The sequence below is a fragment of the Xiphophorus maculatus genome, chromosome 18, assembly GCF_002775205.1.
Source record: "Xiphophorus maculatus strain JP 163 A chromosome 18, X_maculatus-5.0-male, whole genome shotgun sequence".
NCBI lineage: Eukaryota > Metazoa > Chordata > Actinopteri > Cyprinodontiformes > Poeciliidae > Xiphophorus > Xiphophorus maculatus.
The window spans coordinates 1,537,302-1,555,352 of record NC_036460.1 but is presented as its reverse complement, the minus strand read 5'-3'; the positions used below and the strand labels follow the sequence as shown (position 1 = coordinate 1,555,352).

Sequence of the window (18,051 nt, the reverse complement as noted above, 5' to 3'; positions counted from 1 at the left end):
CAAAATAGCTTCCTGGAAAAAATTTGAATTTCTAATCCATAGCAGGATAAAAATTAGTGAAATATGTTCATTAAAACAAACTTTATTAAGAAATTAAAAGACAGTTTCAATTTCAAAAACAGTGAGTGATTTAAAACGTAAAAGTAAAATACTGCAGGTAAAACAATAAGGTGCTTTTAGTCCTGGCCTTTGTCGGCTTCGTACCGTTCAGATTTTATTCAGTTTGTTTCGAGTCATCTGAACCAGGAGCTCAGAGTATTTCTCCAGGAGTGACATCATCTGCTCATCCTGCGTCTGACCAGAGGGGGCGCCGCTGCACGGCGCCGGCAGCACAGCCTGCAGCTCCCTGTGAGCGGCGATGGCGGCTTCCTGCAGGACGGAGCAGCTTTCTGATCCCTCAGAGCCGAAAACCTGCTGGGAAAAAACGTCAACGGAGAATCAGAGAAATCAGAAGAGTGATCCAAATGGTCTAAACATGGCCGCCGTTAGAACGACGCCAACCTGGCGGAACAGGAGGACGGCTCGCTGTGTTGCCTGGCGCAGAGCAATGGCGGCCTGCTGACACTGCTGCAGGCTGACAGGCTCCGCCCCCTCTTCACCTGAAGCAGAAAAACAAAAATAAAAACATGATTTTATCGGTTCAGAGTGAAGAGCGTCTCCATGGAGACGATCCGAGGATTCACCTGTCCGACAGGTGCCACTGTCTGCCTGGGGGCGGAGCCTCTCTGACACGGGGGACGAGGAAGTGGGCGGGGCAAAGACCGACGAATCAGGTGCAGCAGAAACATCTAAAAATAAAATAAAGTAAGTTTTGCCTTCAGCAGAACCTTCATCCGGGTTTTTTTCCAAACATTTTTCAGTTTAAAAATATTTCAGATTCCCTAAAATCTGGAGTTGAATTCAGGTGAGCCGGATCGGACCGAACCAAGGTCGGCTTCATAGTTAAAATTTTAATCCATTTTTTCCCTCAATTTAAAAAAACCCAAAACTTTAGAACTGACAAAAAAACGGGCTTTTATTCAAACTCTCTTTCAGTTGATCTGAACTCAAAGTTTAACTCAATAAAAGACGCCGGCCAAACAAAATGACATCACTGAACTATGGAAGCCCACCTGGATCAGTCGGACTTGCTGGCTCCGCCCCTTTCCATCCCCCAGGTGGCGCTGGGGGGGCGGGGCTCTGGATTAGTGTCCTGTTGGGATTGGTTGGCGTCTCGTCGAGGCTGCCGGCGCGCAGTGATGTCACTGCAGGGGGCGTGGCCAAAACCTGCAAGCTAAAAAGGAGAAAACTGATAAATAATAATGTTTAACTTAATTAATAATAATTAATAAATATGAAAAACACAGTTTTTCATATTTATTAATTATTAATAATGTCTTGTGATACTATTCTATATTCTGCAGCATGGACAGGATAAACTGAAATATAACTTCAGATCATAATCTGAAGTTTATAATAGGAATAATAAAACATGTTTTCCAATATCTTAGAATTTAGTAAATTGAAATAATTTTGGTAAATCTAATAAAGCTAAAAGAAAAGTTTGGTCTGCTTTAACTTCAACAGCGAGAAAAAAACCATGTTAGTATGAAAACATCTGGTTTCCACTGTAAATGTTTTCCAAATGTAGGTTTTTAATCAAACGTTAGACTGAACTTTACTACAAAACTGTTTGAATATGAAGCACTTCCCAATCCTTGAAAACACTCAACTGAAATTAAAGCATTTCCAAGGTTTTCAAGGACCTGTATGAACTCAGAGTTTAACATGACGGTGAATCGGCCGATGGAAAAAATGGAGTAAATAAAAAAAATAAATAAATCTGAGAAATAAACTCAGACATTTTTCAGAAAAAAAAAATTCTGACCTCCAAAATTTGCAAGAAAAAATGTTTTTTTTCAGAAGCAGTTTTTTTGCAGAAATGTACTTTTTCAGAGTCAGAGTGAAATCTGACTTCACCTGAGGATCTGGGGCCTCATTCATAAAACACTGCGCAGTTTTCACACTAAAACTTGCTGTATGGAAAAATTTAGAAAAGTGCGGCGCACAAAAAAACCCAGATGCATAAAGCCGCAGCTGCGCACCTTTCCTTTATAAATCCTGATTTGTGGGAAACAGAGCAGCTGCTGCTCCGCCTGTCGCCTCCATAAATACATATTAATGTAAATTAGTATAAATATCCGGAAGTCTGCCGCTGCGTGAAGCAGTAACCATGGCAACGTCTTTGTTTGTAGCTGTATAAGTATTTATAATAATTATTATTATTATATATTTTATTTAAAAGGTGCTTTGAGGACACATAATGTCACCTCACAAAATAAAAATACATTTTAAAGAAAAAAAAAATCAAAATTAAAAAAGTAAAAAATAAAGAGATCCTGTAAATGGCTGTTAGAGCAGCAGAACGTTCAGCCGGATTTAAAGACAGACAGAGAGTCTCTGAGTGGGAATGTGGACGATTATTATAAATACTAGAGGCTTCATGTCCAGAAGGCGCATTCACAAAGCGGGCGGCTGCAGCTGGACCGGTACCGGTACCAGTACCACACAGCTCTTTAAGTTTTGCTCCAGCATGATCAGTCTGGATTAATCTAAACGCTCAGAAACCATCAACATTTCCCAGCAGATCGATCTGATCAATCGCTCCCTCTGAATCCTTCCATGTTCTCCATCTGAGCCAAAGCTCCTCAGGTAGCGGCTCACCTTGATGCAGGTACTTCAATACCTGTGACTGCATTCACACCTTGATCACCTTAAAAATAATCAAACCTGTTGATTAGTTGTAATCAGCAGGTCTGAGTTAATCTGCTGATCCAACCCAGTTTTCTTCTTTTAGTGAGAATGAAATGACCCCAGAGATGCATTTCATCTTTATGAGACAAAAACTGAGAAAAAGTATTATTTACATTCTAGTGAGGTTTTCACACACTTTTATTTTCTTTATTTTGTGTGTGTGTTAGTTTATTGTCTGAGGATAAATGTGGTTCAGTTTTATCGTTTACGTTTAAACAATAAAATATTAAAATCATAAAAAACATCGGGTTTGATGCTTCTTGGTCTAAATAACTGAATGTCGTCAGATTTCAGTGGATTTAGTGAGTTTTGACTCTTTGCAGTTTGATATTGTCCGCAGAAAAAATTTGTGTGGCTGCCGCACATTTTCACACCAGCAAACATTTGCATATATTTATGCAAACTTTGACGCAAAGTAAATTTTTATACATGCTGACTTGTGTGTAAAATATGGCGCCGCACATTTTTCGTGCACACGCCGCTTTAGACATGATGCCCCTGGAGACTGCTGCCATGTTTTAAGTGACTGGAGCTTCCTACCTGCTGCCCTGCTCCTGCTGCGATGTGGGCGGAGCCTGTTGGGATGTGGGCGGAGCCTGTTGGGATGTGGGCATGATTTGTTGGTTCTCCTTGTTCTCCTCCAGGGGGCAGCAGGCGGGTTTGGAGATGTCCAGGAACGCGAGGCGGGACTCCTCCGTTACTGAAGACGAAGCGCAGCTGTTGGCAGTTCTGGACGTGACGTCTGATTGGTGGAAACAGAAACAGGTGAGGCAGTGAAGCTGACTCAGGTGAGTCAGAGAGGAAACGCCCAAGTTGTGCTCTGTCAGATGATTATCAGACCGATTTGGTCCTGATGCGACTGATTGGAAATCATCTGCTGATCAGGAGAGAAACCTTCACCCAGAAGCCTCGGCTGCACCGTGAGAGACACACCGCTAGTCGCTCACACACCTCCCAGCGTCTTCCTGCACCGCAGCACCAGCACCGTGTGTCGTCTGCGGGCCGCCCGCCGCCGGGGCTCATGGGAAATCCCACAGGAAGCTCTGCTACCCAGCACCGCTCTACCTCCCACTGCGGTCACACCAACACTCCCTGTTGGCGAACGGAACGTGAATTTATCTGGAGTTCCTCAGGGAGGCGCTCCCGGCCTCCTGGATGGACCAGAAACAGATCCGTTAAACCCGACCGGCGCCTTCCAGGTCTGATCGGTATCGGGGGGACGATCTGAGTGTTCAGAACCGGTCTGAGCTCAGTCACGTCAATCTTCATCTGATCTGAAGCAGGACCGGTCCAGCCGGTCCGGCTGCCTGCTTCCAAACAAAAGAGTTCCTGAAGAGGCTCCGGTCCCTCGGAGTTCAACGAACCCGGGCAGAACCGGACCGTTTGGGTCAGACGAGCTGAACTTGGCTTTCAGCTCATGAATCCAAACAGAACCGTCTGAACAAACCGACCTGCTGCTGGTTTATCACCAACTTCAGGTTTAAACAAAGAAAATCCTAAAACTTTTCCTCAGTTTGTTATAATTCTGTGTAGAAACTGAACTACAAGCAGAGAGTTAAAGGTCCCGTTTGCCATCTGAAGACATTTAAAGATTCTTGATTATTTTAGCCCTGAAATCCAGTCGGTTGCATATCTGAGTCTGTGGGGCAGCAGGAAGGTTGAATCTCGTCTCTGCAGAAGCTGCATAGATACGGTTTTATTTTATTGGCTCACATCTTTCAGTCTCTTCTATGTTTTTTGAATGATCACATCACAGTATTTGCTGCAGAACTGCTGAACAAGGTCATGGACTTCAGGCTAGCATGTTCTGTTAATCCGCCATTTTTATGTTTTACAGTAATTTTGTAGTCCAAGTTCAAGGAAACTAGAAGTGGTTCAGTCAAAGCAAAGCGGAAAGCTGCTCATGTTAAGATGACAAACTATATGTTAGACCAGGGGTGTCAAACTCCAGTCCTCGAGGGCCGCTGTCCTGCAACTTTTAGATGTGCCTCTGCTGCACCACACCTGAATGGAATAATTAGGTCATTAAGGCTCTGGAGAACTGATCTACACAAGGAGGAGGTAATTAAGTCATTTCATTCCAGTGTTTTGTACCTGTGGCACATCTAAAAACTGCAGGACACCGGCCCTTGAGGACTGGAGTTTGACACCCCTGTGTTAGACATTCATTTGTTGTGTCTGTGATGTCCTGGCTGCCGTTTTGCTAGCAGTAGCATCATACCTTTGCTAATGTTAGCACTGTATGCTAGCTGTTAGCTCCTTGAGGACCGAACCGAATCATTAGTTTCAAATTTTTGCATGGACAGTCCAGCATTGTTTTTGTCATGATCCAAATACAGACAGTAACGTAGCGTTAGCATTAGCTAACTCGCTAACAAGCCGTGGAGGCTGAATGGATAAGTCTGCTTATGTTTTATTGAATTATGGAATAAAAAGTTTCTGCGTCGTTAGCTAATTGTGTATCTGCTATCAAGCCAGCAAAATGGCCGAAGGGGTTATAGTGGGGCGTTTAAAGAAACGGCATCAAAACCAGTAAAACAAAGTGGAGCTAAAATAACCAGGATTCAGACTGAAGGAATTAAGGATCCATTAAAACAACGATCTGCTTTAAACGGTTCTGATTAGTTAATATGTTCAGTTCCACTAACAGTTAAATAGGAATCCGTGTAATAAACCGAGACTGGACCGGATCAGAACTCGCCTCCATCAGCGTTTTCTTCCAGAGTCGAACCCAGAAACCCGATGGCGCTGCTGGGCTCGGATCTCATCTGGAGTTCTGATCCGATCTTCGGGTTTGAGTTGCTCTCCTCAGAGATCCTGCCTGTGATCCGGCCGGGTCGGACCCTGGAGCACACCAGAACTGCGTCGGTGTCAGTGCGGCGCTCGGGGGGCGCCGGGCCGCGGGGAATGGACCTGACTCGGTCCTGGAAGCGGGACAGGAAGCGGGTGGAGATGCTGAGGCGCGGGTTCAGGAAGGGCTTCTCCTGGGCCGGCCGCAGCGCCGTCAGGTCCGCATCGAAGCGTTCTGCAGAACCACACGGCACTCAGAGCGGGAAGCAGCAGCAGGAAGTCGGGTCGGGTCAGGAGGTTCTTACCTTCAGCCAGACTGGAGGCCAAACTCTCAAAGTGGTTCTTTAGAGAGTTCCGGTCCTCGTCGTCCTCCGGACCCAAACTGCCCACAGAGCTGCTCTGGCTCAGGGAGTCGGTGTCTGACGGAGAGAAGCAGTTCGGATCAGAACATCCTGCAGCAAAACACACTTCTACTTCTAAATATGACGCCTTAGTTTTGAAAACCCAAGTTAAGCTCTTATATTTTAGATCCAAACGTTAAATTCTGCAGAACCTTTCGGGTTAGTTTCAGGCAGCCATGTTGGATTCTTTGAAAGGCGACCGGTTCTGTTTCCTTTAGTGGGTTAGTCGTGGCCTATACAAAACACGCTCATCACGTTTTACACAAAATCATTCTTAGAGATTTCAAATCAGCTGCTGCTGGCCACGCCCCCAACTCTACGTTTACACTGATACGTCAAAATGGCTGCAAACATGCACAATAATATAACCGTACATCTTTGAAAAGCAGAAGTGGAGCCTCCTGCACAACCAATCAGAATGCAGCAAGTGGCTTCTGGATGGTGAGTCAACACCAAAATGCTTTGTCTTCTCCAGCAGCCATTGTACAGCGGGAAAACCAGCTGTACAATGGCTGCTGGAGCTCGCCTTCAGTTGCTAGGTAACTTAAAGCTTTTAGAAACAGCAAAGGAGACAAACCAGGTGAAACTGGAGAAAAACCTCCAGCGGGTGGAAATGCCAGCAGCTCAGGTTTAAACGTCTCTGAGTATCTCAGCCTCACGCTGAGCTGAAGATTAAACTGAGGATTTTAATGAGTCCAAGGTTCGATTATTATGGTCTGTTAAAACTTCAGGACAGTAACTTCACAATAACTCGACTCTCCCAGGATTTAAACGTCTACTAAAATAAAACAAAATAAAAGTTAATCATATAGTCGATCTATGAATAAAGTTTCATATGGACTGAAATTAAACATCAGCTTCAATTCTCCACCATCGGTTTCTGTTTGGGTCAAAGGTCACGAGAGACAGAACGTTCTCCAATTCGGTTTGTTTTATTCACTGTGGAAAATGACTCCAGATGTTTCCTACATGTTAAAAATCCTGGTATTTGGACCCTCTGGCGCCCCCTGCCGGGCCCTCTGGCCCCTAAAATCCCCCCTGCCCCCATGGACCCTCTAGCGCCCCCTGCCGGGCCCTCTAGAGATCCAAGATCTCTTGGATCTTCAGGTTTTGGATTGTATCTCTGCAGATGGACCGGCGCCGGCGCTGTTTACCGGTGTCGTGCTGCGGCTCCAGACTTCCTGTCGACCCTTCGGAGCAGGCCGAGTCCGGACTGGGGTGCGTCCTCCACACAGGCTCCGCCCCCTGACCTCTGACCTCCAGCGCAGGATCGGCCCCGGCCTCCACCTTGAAGTCCCTGGAACAGGAAGTCCAGGTTCAGACCCGAACAGAACCGCAGCGCCGGGCCGAGGGGGCGGGGCTTACCTGTCGGACAGGGCGGTGCTGCCGTCAGACTGGAGGATGAAGGTCTGGTTTCCCCTGGCTGTCTGCAGCACCTGAACGCCACACAGAGTTCACACACAGCTGATGACATCACAAACACAGCTGATGACATCACCGAGGTGTCCCGCCCACCTCCTCCTCTTCCTCTCCCAGCAGGCTGTCCAGGCTCTGGGGGTGGAACTCTTCCTCCTCCTCTTCCTCATGGCTGGCGTTCAGGCCGGAGCAGAAGGCCAGCGGGTTCAGAGGCTCCGCCCACCGGCTGCGCACTTGGCTGGGCTCCGCCTCCGATTGGTCGACGGACGAAGCCTCGGCGTCCACCTGCAGACAAAACCCGACGTTACAGAATCCACACAGAACCGGTCCGGTATCCAGAACCGGTCCGATATCGTCGGGATCAGAGGGAACCGACCAGCTTCCGGAACCACATGGGCATCTTCCCGTTGGTCTCCAGCAGCATCGTCTCTGAAAAACAAAGTTTAGTTCATGAATGTGGAACCTTCAGCAACGAGGCAGAACTCAATAATCTCAATAATCTTAATCTCAATCATTTAATCACTTAAATGATTTACAGTCATCAGCTATGAAACAGTCAAAATCTTCCTGATGGTTCCAGTTATTAATCCAGTGCAGCTCCAGCCCTGATCTAAAGCAGAGAGTCGCCATCGTGATAAAACTAAATATTTTAGGAGGTTTTCGTGAAGCTCAGAGGAAGGACAGATCTTCCATAAACTGCTCTGCCAGCAGCAGGTTCTGCTGCGTGGAAATATATTCAGATTTTTCGCCAACATGACAAACCGTTCTGGATCCGGTCTGCATACGTCGACTGGAACATTTCTATCTCCTGATCACTGGGGGATATTTGAGTTTTTTAGTCCCTCTGTTATTTTTAAAAACTTGTTAGAAATAAATAAATTAAGTTTTTCCGTCTCCTGGGTTCAGGCCGATCTGCTCAGACTCACCAGCAGGGGGCTCCGGTCTCCCGGGGGTCCGCTGATCCTCCTTGTCCTCCACCAGAGGCAGCTGGGAGACGGGGACGGTGATGAAGGTCTCCCTCCTGGAACACAGACAGAGCGGCTGAAGCGGCCGGCGCCCCCTGCTGTCGCCTCCGGGAATGTCACCCACCTGATGCTGGGCTGCCGAGGGCCACTCGGCCCCGGGGCCCGCCTCTTCCTCATGGTGCTGCTCATCTGGGGGTCCAGGCGCCACACAAACACGCAGCTGCAGAACAACAGACGGGGGTCAGACTGGGGTCAGAGGTCACGGCCGGACGGGCCGCCGTGTCAGAGGTTACCTGTCTCCGGACGCTGAGATCAGATGTCTGCAGTCCTGGCTGAACCGCATGCAGCTGACCAGCTCTGAGCAACACACAGAGGTCAAAAGGTCAGCAGGAGCCGCCATCGTCTGCAATGGAGTTAGCAGTTATCCTGTTTGGGCATTTTTTCCTTCCACTCAACTTTCTACAAATACACCAAAACCTGTTAGTAATATTGTGGTCTTTTCCGTTACGCTGCAACGTCTCTATAAATATAAAAAAAATACTGAACTTGTTTTTTACCATATTCTCATTTTTTAAATATGAAAATCCAGCAAACAAACCAGTTCAGTTGTTCTGTGGGATAAAGTAAAAAACTCCACTTTGAGTAACTTCACTGAATGAATATTCAAACATGAATAAACTGAATAAATGCATTAGTTTATGTTGGAGTGAGACCTCTCGTTCATAGACCAGCTTTGCAGTTTTCATTGAAGGTTTTCGTTACACATTTTAGCTTTATACTGAAAAACATTAACTGGAAGATTTTCTGTCAGAATTGTTTTACAGTTTATTTGTGTTCATTTTTTATTTTTGTCTTTAAAAGATTCAGAATTTGGACCTAAAATTAGATCTTTCTCCATCGATGACATCATTGATTCTATGTTGCATCGTGTTTCTGTAAAGCACTTTGAAATGATTTGCTGCTGAAATGTGCTATACAAATAAAATTTGATTGATTGATCATGATACTCAATACTTTGATTTGAAAAGGAAACAGTGATTTAAGACATTACTTAAGCAAAAATAAAGTGAAGTAGAGCTACGCTACGTCTCCAGAAAAATGTTGCCGTTTCTAGTAGAGGTGAACCGATACAAGAACGCTATCGGCCAAACTCAGAATCGGCGGGTCAGGTTTTAGAAGTTCTGCCATCGGTGCAGCTCTAGTTTCTAGAAGCTTCAGTCAGAACATTTCTTTGCTGATCTTCCTCTTCCTCACCTGAGTGACCGAACAGCGTGGCGACGCACTCGCCGGTCTCCGCGTCAAAGATGGTGATGTTCTTATCAGAGCAGCTGGTGGCGAAGAACGATCCAGACGGGTCCGAGTGAACCTGCAGACGGCCAGAGGTCAGCCGGAGGTCGGTGAGGTCAGCTAGAGGTCGGCCAGACCCTGGTCTGAAGCGGTTCCGGTTACCTTGAGCAGGGCTCCCTCGTCGCTCGCCGAGCCCTTCAGGCTGCGCTCCAGCTTCCCCGTCTCCACACTGTAAACTCTGAGGAGGCAGCGCTGAGTCAGAGGGTCAAAGGTCAAACAGGCCGAGCGCTCCGGTCGGTCTTTACCTGACGTTTCTGTCCTGACACGCCACAGAGACGCGCGTTCCGGTCGGGTCCAGGTCCATGTCGTACAGCGTGGTCTTCTCCACCACATGGTGGCGCCGGGAGAACAGCGACCCGTCCGGCGTCTGGGGAAAGAACCAGAACCAGACCCAGTGGAGCGGCCGGGCTCAGGAGCCATGAAATCATTTTAATGAGATAAAACGGTTCTGATGCTGAAAACGCATCATTTCCATATTTATTAAACTATTACTGAAGTGCAACAACACAACATGCCCAACGTCTCAGTAACGTTCTTCTCTTATTATCACATTATTTCCTCTCAGCATTATGGCTTCATTCCAATAATTTTATTCTTATTCTTATCCTGGTCATTTGATTTATTTTACCCTGTTCATAACTCTGCAAATGGATTCTATTGGTTCAACTTCTGATTGACTAAAACAGACTGACGCTGCGCCTGGCTGCAGGAAACAGGAAGTGGAGGATGGAAACATGAAGCTCAGCGTTCCTGTGGCGTGAACAGCAACGCCTTCCTGACACGCAGTGAGATGCAGCTGTGGTGCGTTCAGGGTCCAACCTGCTCGGCCGTCTGAACGTAGATGCTCTTGTCGGCTCCACAGCTCACCAGCTGGACCTCTGGACTCTGACCTGAACCCAGAACAAGCAGAAGCTGAATGTTCCCTGAACGCATCGTTGGCTCAGAGCAGATTGAACCGGAGCAGCCAATAGGAGCGGGCGCCTGGCTGGCCCCGCCCTCACCGGTGAACTTGACGGCGGTGATGGAGGCGGAGTGGTCGTTCAGGGTCTGCTGGAGGTTGTAGTTCTTCTCCTGGTTGAAGATGTGGATGAGTCGATCTCTGCTGGCTGAGGCTAGCAGCTTCACTCCTGAACCAGTCACAGGAAGTAAACAGGAAGTCAGCTTTTTTACAGGATCCGGTTCTGCGTTCAGACGTCATCATGGTAACATGGAGCAACAGCTTGGATCTCACCTGAGGACAAAGGAGAAAACTCCAAACAGAGAACCTCGGAGTCGTGAGCCTCGATCTTCAGCTGCTCAGTCAGGCTCTCCAGGTCAAAGATCCTGGAAACAGGAGGCACCACTCGGTTACAGACACAGATTCAAATGACGGCTCACAGGAAGGAAACCTGATAAACACCAAGCTACAGAACAAAGTCTCTGAGTCCTCAGGAGAATGTAAAGATTTCATCCTGATGGCGTTCTAAAGCAGCATCAGGAGTACGGCTCACCGATTCATTGGCTGACCGACTCTTTCTTGCTATATTTAGCAACAGATCAGAAAAAATAAAAAATAAAATACCATCAGATAAAATTGGCCAGAAACCTGCAATCGGTGCAGCCCAATTAGGAGGTGAATCAGTTCAACACTTTAACAGAAGAGGACGAGTTTCGGCAACATTTGAAGAATCCTGGATGAAATTAAATTCTGATTTGAACAAGTAAACTGTAAAAAGAAAACTAAATGAATCATAAATGATTAAACCAAACCTCCACATCCAGACTGAGTTTCTCTGAACTGCGGTGAACCTTCAGAACCTGAAGCAGCTCCGGTTCTGTTAGCTAACGGCTAACGTCCGGCTCTGATCACAAACCTGAGGCTCTGCATCCTGAGGCGGTTTCTCACCTCAGGTTCCCACAGCGGTCTCCGGCCGCCAGGTGCTTCCCGTCCGGACTGATTCCCAGCACCCGGATCCCGGCCTTCCCGTCCGGCCCGTCGGCCTCGGCCCGCTCGCCCGCCGCCTGCAGGGGCTGCACGTCTTCCCCCACATACAGGATCTTCAGCAGGTCCTGGAAACACAACGACCCGCTGCAGCCTGAGGACGAACCACCTGGTCCACTGACTGGACCTGGCAGAACCGGAGCGTCAGGCAGAGCCAGAGAACGATTCTGGCTTAAAGCCGGACTCCGGACCGGTCAGAACCCATCTGGTCCTTCTGGATAAAACCCAAATCGTAACAGAAGCTCGTTGGTGGATAAATATTTATTCTGATAACTGCTGTGACTCAATAACCGCTCACACTCTTATTGTTGTAAATCAAACTTATTTTGGACCTAGAACCGGTTCAACGGAGCTACAACACCGTCCAATGATTGGAGGACAGAAAACGTCACACTAGCATGAGCAGCGTTAGCCGTCTGGGTTCAACCCACTCTGCCAGGCCGAGTTCGTTAGCGCTGGAAACGCTCCTGAAAATGAACTGGACTGCAGCGAACCGCGCCGCAGTGGAACAAGGCTTCACTGGGCCAAGATTTAGGCCCAACACTAGCTAGCCGCCCAGCTAGCGGCTTAGCTAGCTGAACAGTCCTGGGATTTTTTTATTAAACTGATATTCTTTAAAAACTGTCTGGCACCAAACTGCAAAGTTCTGATTAAAATGAAAGAGTAGAATAAGCCTACTTAGTTTCAAACCGACGTTTTAAAGAAGTTTCCAAAGAATAAAAATACAAAATAAAGGATTTAAAAAAAGAATCATAACTAAGAAACAACTCTCCTTCAGTGTTTTAGCTTGAATTAATTTTGATTAATCGCATCATTTGAAGCCACTGTGATGAGCTGAGCCTGAACCGGTCCGGTCTCACCTGGCTGTACTGGTTCCTCTGCCTGATGGGGGCGTCAGAGTGCCACAGCCTGATGGTGTTATCAGAGGAACAGGTGAGGAAGGATGATGGAGGCAGGCAGGCCTGAGACGGATCCTGCAGCTCCGGATAAACCTGGAAAACAAAACATTCCAAACGTCACTGGATTAAAAATAAAACATTAAACTTCTGGTGTCAAAGAAGAAGTTTCCTGATTTATTAATAACTTCATAACGTTGATATTTGATCAACTCGGTTGGTCCAGTCCAGGTTTTTCTGCTTCCAAAACTGCATTTCCTTCAGGTAAATCTGAACATTTTCTGCTGGTGTTATGAGATCAGACCTTCGAATCGGTGAATCCGTGATGAACAGATTTAGATGAGAGTGACTATAAACCAACAGGATGATTACTGATTGATGATCGATCAGAATATTGATGATGCGTTCCTGACCTGGATGTTCCACACACAGCTGCTGTGGTACAGAGCCGAGTGCACCCTTCCGGCGTTCTTCACGTCCGCCACGTCCCAGACGTACACGCTGTGGTCCGTGTACACGCAGCTGAGCCGCTGCCCTCTGGGGTCAAAGGTCAGCGCCAGGGTGTCGGGATGCGCCGCCTCGGAGCCGGCGGGAGGTGGGCTGCTGTGGGAGCAGGAGGTCAGAGGTCAGAACGGGTGTGACGGCGCAGAGCAGAGGGGGTGGCGGCGTTCCGACCTGTGCGGCGCGCTCCGAGTCAGATCCACGCCCAGGCGGTGCGGCCGCGGCAGCGTTCCCACGTACTCCAGGTCGGCCGGCCGGAAAACCCGGATCACTCCGTCTGCGCAGCCGCAGAACACCCAGTCCTCGCTGACCGCCAGGCCGCTCGCCGCCGCCGTCTGCAGGAGAAGAGGCCGAGTTATCGCGGGAACGCCCCTGACATGCCAACATCACGACCTCTGACCTTCAGGTCCACCCAGGCCTCCAGCTGCCGTCTGCCGTTGAACAGACACAGGACCCCGGCGGCGGTGACGCAGTACGTGTTGCTCGCAGCTTGGCCCCGCCCACACGCCACTCCGCAGAACACGCTGTTCTTATGGTCGCCTAGCAACCCGGACCGACCAATCAGCGGCACGGTGCTGTTCACCTGGGAGCACAGAGGGAACAGGTGAGAGCCAGGCGAGCTGCAGGAAGCCGGGCTGTGATTGGCTGAGGAGCCGTCAGCTGACCCGCCGGTCCTTGGAGCCGTCCAGGTCCCAGAACTTTACGTGTCGGTTTCCCGCGGTAACGAAGTAGCTGCTGTCCTGGGAGAAGGAGACGGAGAAGACTCTGCTGGACACCTTGTTGGTGGCGATGATGGAGCCTTTCTGCTCAGGGTCAAAGGTCAAGGTAAGGTAGAATGTTAGCAACAAGTACAGATGGAAAGACATAAACAATAACATAATAATGTAGCAGAAAACAATCCAGAACCTTCTGTTTTCAGAATAACTCAAATATAAGAATTTACCGCCATCATAAATGAAATTTTATATTTTCTGAACAGAAAAAGGTAATAAAGCTTGGATTGATGCACTGGCCTCAAGTACTGGCCGTTTTGCAACTAGGGTCGGATTTTGCAAATATGAACATCAGTTTTGCAAATGACCTTCATTCTAGCTACCAACAAATCTTTTAGGTTAGCTGGTGAGCTAACGTTTAGGGGTATAGCAGCAGCTAGTTCCTGGCAGCTTCAATCGCCTTGAGTCGAAGAACATCTGACAAACATATTTAATGGCGATTTACTTTTTTTTTCAAAATTAGTCAAAGACATTTTAAGGCTTTAATTATAGATACAAGAATTTACGGATGCACTGACATCCTGGATATCAACTATGTGAAGAAACTATGATAAGTCTGTTCTGGAGGGATATTTTCCTAGAGAAACTGTTTCTTTCACTTCCTGTCAACAGGATCGGCCAATCAGGTTGTCTGTAGTTTTGTCAAAATGTGACTTAATTCATCTGCCCAATCAAACGTACAGATTTAACTCAAAAGTAAGGAAACCCTGGGTGTTTTACAGGCTTTAAAGGATCATTGAGTGTAAAACCAGCCAGGACCCAGCAGCTGGGATTCAGAACCCACTCAGTGTGTGTGTGTGTGTCCTCACCTTCCAGTCCCACACACTGACGATCCGGTCATGCTGGAACCCCACAGAGACCACATAGGAGCCGCTGCAGGAGAACGCCACGCAGGACACGCCGTACTTATGGGCCTGGACTTCGGCCACCTGGCCTCCGCTCACCTCCCACACCCGGACGCAGGGCATGTGGCCGCTCTGGAACAGCAGGGGGCGACGTGAGGAGACCAAAACAACCCAAACACCAAGAGGCGTCCTGTTTGTCCCTCACCTCTCCGGTCACCAGGTGCTTCCCGTCAGGAGAAAAGCTCAGGGCGGTGAAGGGCTTCCTGCAGGCGTTGATGATGTGATCCTGCTTGTTGCTCTGTGGGCTCAACAGAACCACCACACACCTGGAGGAGGAACAGCAACGTCATCACACGCTGCCACTGCTCAAATCGGCTTCTGACAGTTTGAATATGAATAAGTTTATTCTGAACAAATCAATAAATATATTAAATAAAACCAAAAAACATAAATGCATATGCAGAGGTCATGATCAATATTTTCAAAAGCAGCACAAACATAGTCGAGTTGATTGATTGGCACCAAATTTGTCTGAAGTGAATTAGGTGATGTTGACCTTTAATGACCTCTGGAAACAGTTAATATCTTTGAAATGACTGCGGTACAAACAAAACGTTTTGCTGCACAAACGTTTGAAACCAGTTTAGTCAGATTTGAAGAAGGTGAAGATGGTTGGAGGAGGAGAGGGAACGTGACGCGGCACTCACCCTGCAGGATACGCAATACGGCCAGAGTTAGGGTCAGAGGTCAGGAAGCTGCTGACCACCGGGCTGATCCCAAGAACCTTTTCCAGAGTCACCTGAAGCAAACAGACCAGACGGCTAAAGATCAAACTGTTCACCGTCTGAAATCAGAAACAGTCACATGAATCTAAACCTGCTAATAACTGCAAAAGTCCAAAAAAGGCCTCTGACTGAAGACTGTCGCTGTTACAGGGGCATGCTAAGCTAACGGTTCCAAACCGCAGCTTGGCGTGAAGAACTGCTAATCTTCTTCACCTTAAATAGGTTTCCCCCAGTGTATTATAGGCCTGGCGGCCCACCATGCTTTACTAGCCCCACCGCATTAAATTAAATGCTGCTAATTCATTTAATTGGCAGCATTAATTAAATGAATTAGCAGCAGTGCGCAGAGCAGCAGATTGAACTCATCATGCAGGGCCGGTCCAAGGCTGCATGAGGCCTGGGGCAGAATCTGACCTAGGGGCCCCTCTTGCTGCTAAAACCATCAGCACCTCTAACAGCTTCTGGGTTGGATTTAATCTGGGAGAGAGAGAGTAGATTAACTGGCCAACCTGAAAACAATCAGTTATAATTACAGTTTAATAATTTGTATTTGTCAACAAACAGATCAAACTCACAGCATCAGATTGTTGCTATGGTAACAAAACAATCTAACTATGAATATTGTTCTATGAACTTTTACAAAGTAAACTTGCCAGCTCCTTAAAATCTGACATAAATGTTAAACAATTTAAAATCTTTTCATTTATGTTGAAACCATTAAATCAAGTTTAGCAGCTTTGATCATCTCAATAAACAAATGTTACATTTATGTCTCTATGTTAAAATATTATCATTTATGGCCCCTGAAGACCTGATGGAGCCGCTGACTTACTTTGGATTAAACAGAAGTGCAAATAATTAATATTCATTTTAATTGTATTTTTTAATTTGTTGTTTTTAAGACTAGTTGTGGGTTTAAATAGCTTTTCACTGGCGCTGTTTTCCTGTAACATATAATTACCCAGTAATATTTTTACTTCTCCTGTCTACTTAACATCTTTTAATACAAAAACACGGTGGACGCCCCGACCGCCGGGCTCAGCAGGTTTTCTGGGGGAAACCCTGGATTGATACAACTTTCAGATAATGGGACAGGGAATAAAATCTGCAAATATTTTCTTCTTCCTTTCCAGTCCCGAAAGATACTTCAGCGCCCAAAGTAAAACAATATCTTTTTTCCAATTATTTTATTTTTACCAACAATGAAACTGATGATATTGTCATGATATTATTTGGTTCTATAGTAGGCAACACTTTCTTTTACCTCCATGTACTAATTTAGGTAAATAAAATGGAGATTGGTGAGCCTAAATAATCCCAATTTAAAAGTTATAAAATGAAAAAAAAAGATTTCATTGTTAAACTGGACTTAAAGAGGATACATTTTCAGGAATAAATAATTGTCTTGCATGATGAGGATGGAAATTCTCAACGGCATTATTTTAAAAAAACTATGGCTACCTACATAATATTTCTAAAGCTTTAAAAGAGCCTGTTTGTGTTCAGTGGAAAGGTGAAAGAAGCCCAGATGTTGTTATAAACTGAAAGCATAGATATGATTTCAACTACTGGGGTTTAAAACATGGGAGCCGTTTAAAAAAAGGCTCTCAGTGGAAAATATAAACACCGAAGCTGCTCTCAGCTTGAAAAGAGTGAAACATCCCTTTAACGGGATCCTGAACCGAAGCAGTTTAACATCGGATGTGAGGGGTGACAGAATTTACCGCAACACCGGTGGCCTACTTGTGTGTTGTCTAAACTTTCCCTTGCTACTGCGATTAAACTATTTAACCAACGTTTTTTAAACTCGGATGATTGGCAAAAGCTTTTCCCCCCAAAAGGTAATTCGGTTCTAGCTTCTCAGAATAGTTAGAACATCTCAAAAACGCCGCGAAGCGCCAGCTAACGGTTCTAACTGCTAACGGCTGTAGCTCAAGACTGTACCCGGGCGCTGGAGCTTTTCCTCGGCTGGCTCTGCCGGCTCTTCCGCCCCGCTGGCTGCCTCCTCCTCTCCGCTCTATCAGCCATACCGGCAAGTGCGCTAAACTTTCAAAAGAGAACAAAAACATAAATAAAACAGCCACGGAAATGCCTTTAACGCCGAGCAAAAGCGCAAAAATATATCTCACTTGGTTCAGAAAGTTTTGTTCACAACAAGCTTCTGCTGGTCGCCATGATGGCAGCAGGAAATTTGATACCGATGTAGGCGGCGGGACTGAGGTTCAAACTGAGCCCCGCCCACTGACTGAACAACCAGCCAATCAGCTACTAGGGATTTATTCAAGTGAAACAACCAGCAAATAAGGATTTTAAAAAAAGTCCCTTAGCTCTAAAACTCATGAAAATCTATCATGGCTAAAGTGCGAAGTAAGAAAAACAACTACCGTACTTCTTTGCAAAAGAGCTGAATATCTGATAATGTCATCAGATGGAGAAAAGCATAATGTTATGTGCAAATTGTGATAATAGAATGACTAAATAGAAAAAAATCATACAAAATAGGTAGAAAAAGCACTTCTTTTGAACATAAAACGTTTGAAACCAACACTTACAGATCG

At 46.5% G+C, this 18,051-nt stretch overlaps 1 protein-coding gene across 2 annotated transcripts; it reads right to left on the bottom strand.

The window, feature by feature from the left end:
- Positions 1-62: 62 nt before the first annotated feature.
- Positions 63-17,687, bottom strand: LOC102219762 (mitogen-activated protein kinase-binding protein 1-like). Of its 2 annotated transcripts, none has more exons than XM_023350733.1 (32): positions 17,623-17,687; positions 17,438-17,539; positions 15,416-15,507; positions 14,914-15,034; positions 14,673-14,840; positions 13,756-13,893; positions 13,491-13,673; positions 13,265-13,425; positions 13,003-13,192; positions 12,554-12,685; positions 11,598-11,761; positions 10,944-11,035; positions 10,714-10,839; positions 10,532-10,602; positions 9,958-10,079; positions 9,815-9,890; positions 9,620-9,731; positions 8,659-8,722; positions 8,490-8,585; positions 8,327-8,421; positions 7,777-7,829; positions 7,500-7,685; positions 7,350-7,420; positions 7,139-7,281; positions 5,889-6,002; positions 5,495-5,818; positions 3,745-3,885; positions 3,334-3,535; positions 1,113-1,273; positions 684-788; positions 502-599; positions 63-414 (listed from the first exon to the last, which is right to left on the bottom strand). In XM_023350733.1, exons 2-32 carry the CDS (start codon positions 17,519-17,521, stop codon positions 208-210), a joined length of 4,092 nt encoding a protein of 1,363 aa, XP_023206501.1. In that variant the 5' UTR covers positions 17,522-17,539; positions 17,623-17,687; the 3' UTR covers positions 63-207. The 2 variants fall into 2 exon arrangements, with proteins under 2 accessions (XP_023206501.1, XP_023206502.1); XM_023350734.1 differs by having other exon boundaries at positions 13,003-13,189.
- Positions 17,688-18,051: the final 364 nt, after the last annotated feature.

What these genes read in the sequence shown, in the direction of transcription:
- LOC102219762 (XM_023350733.1), bottom strand. Translation starts at nt 17,521, where the DNA reads ATGGCTGATAGAGCGGAGAGGAGGAGGCAGCCAGCGGGGCGGAAGAGC. An exon ending in AGAGGAACCAGTACAGCCAG is followed by an intron (nt 11,762 to 12,553) that starts GTGAGACCGGAC and finishes TTGTGTTTCCAG; the next exon opens with GACCTGCTGAAGATCCTGTA. An exon ending in CAGCAGGAGCAGGGCAGCAG is followed by an intron (nt 1,274 to 3,333) that starts GTAGGAAGCTCC and finishes TCTCCTTTTTAG; the next exon opens with CTTGCAGGTTTTGGCCACGC.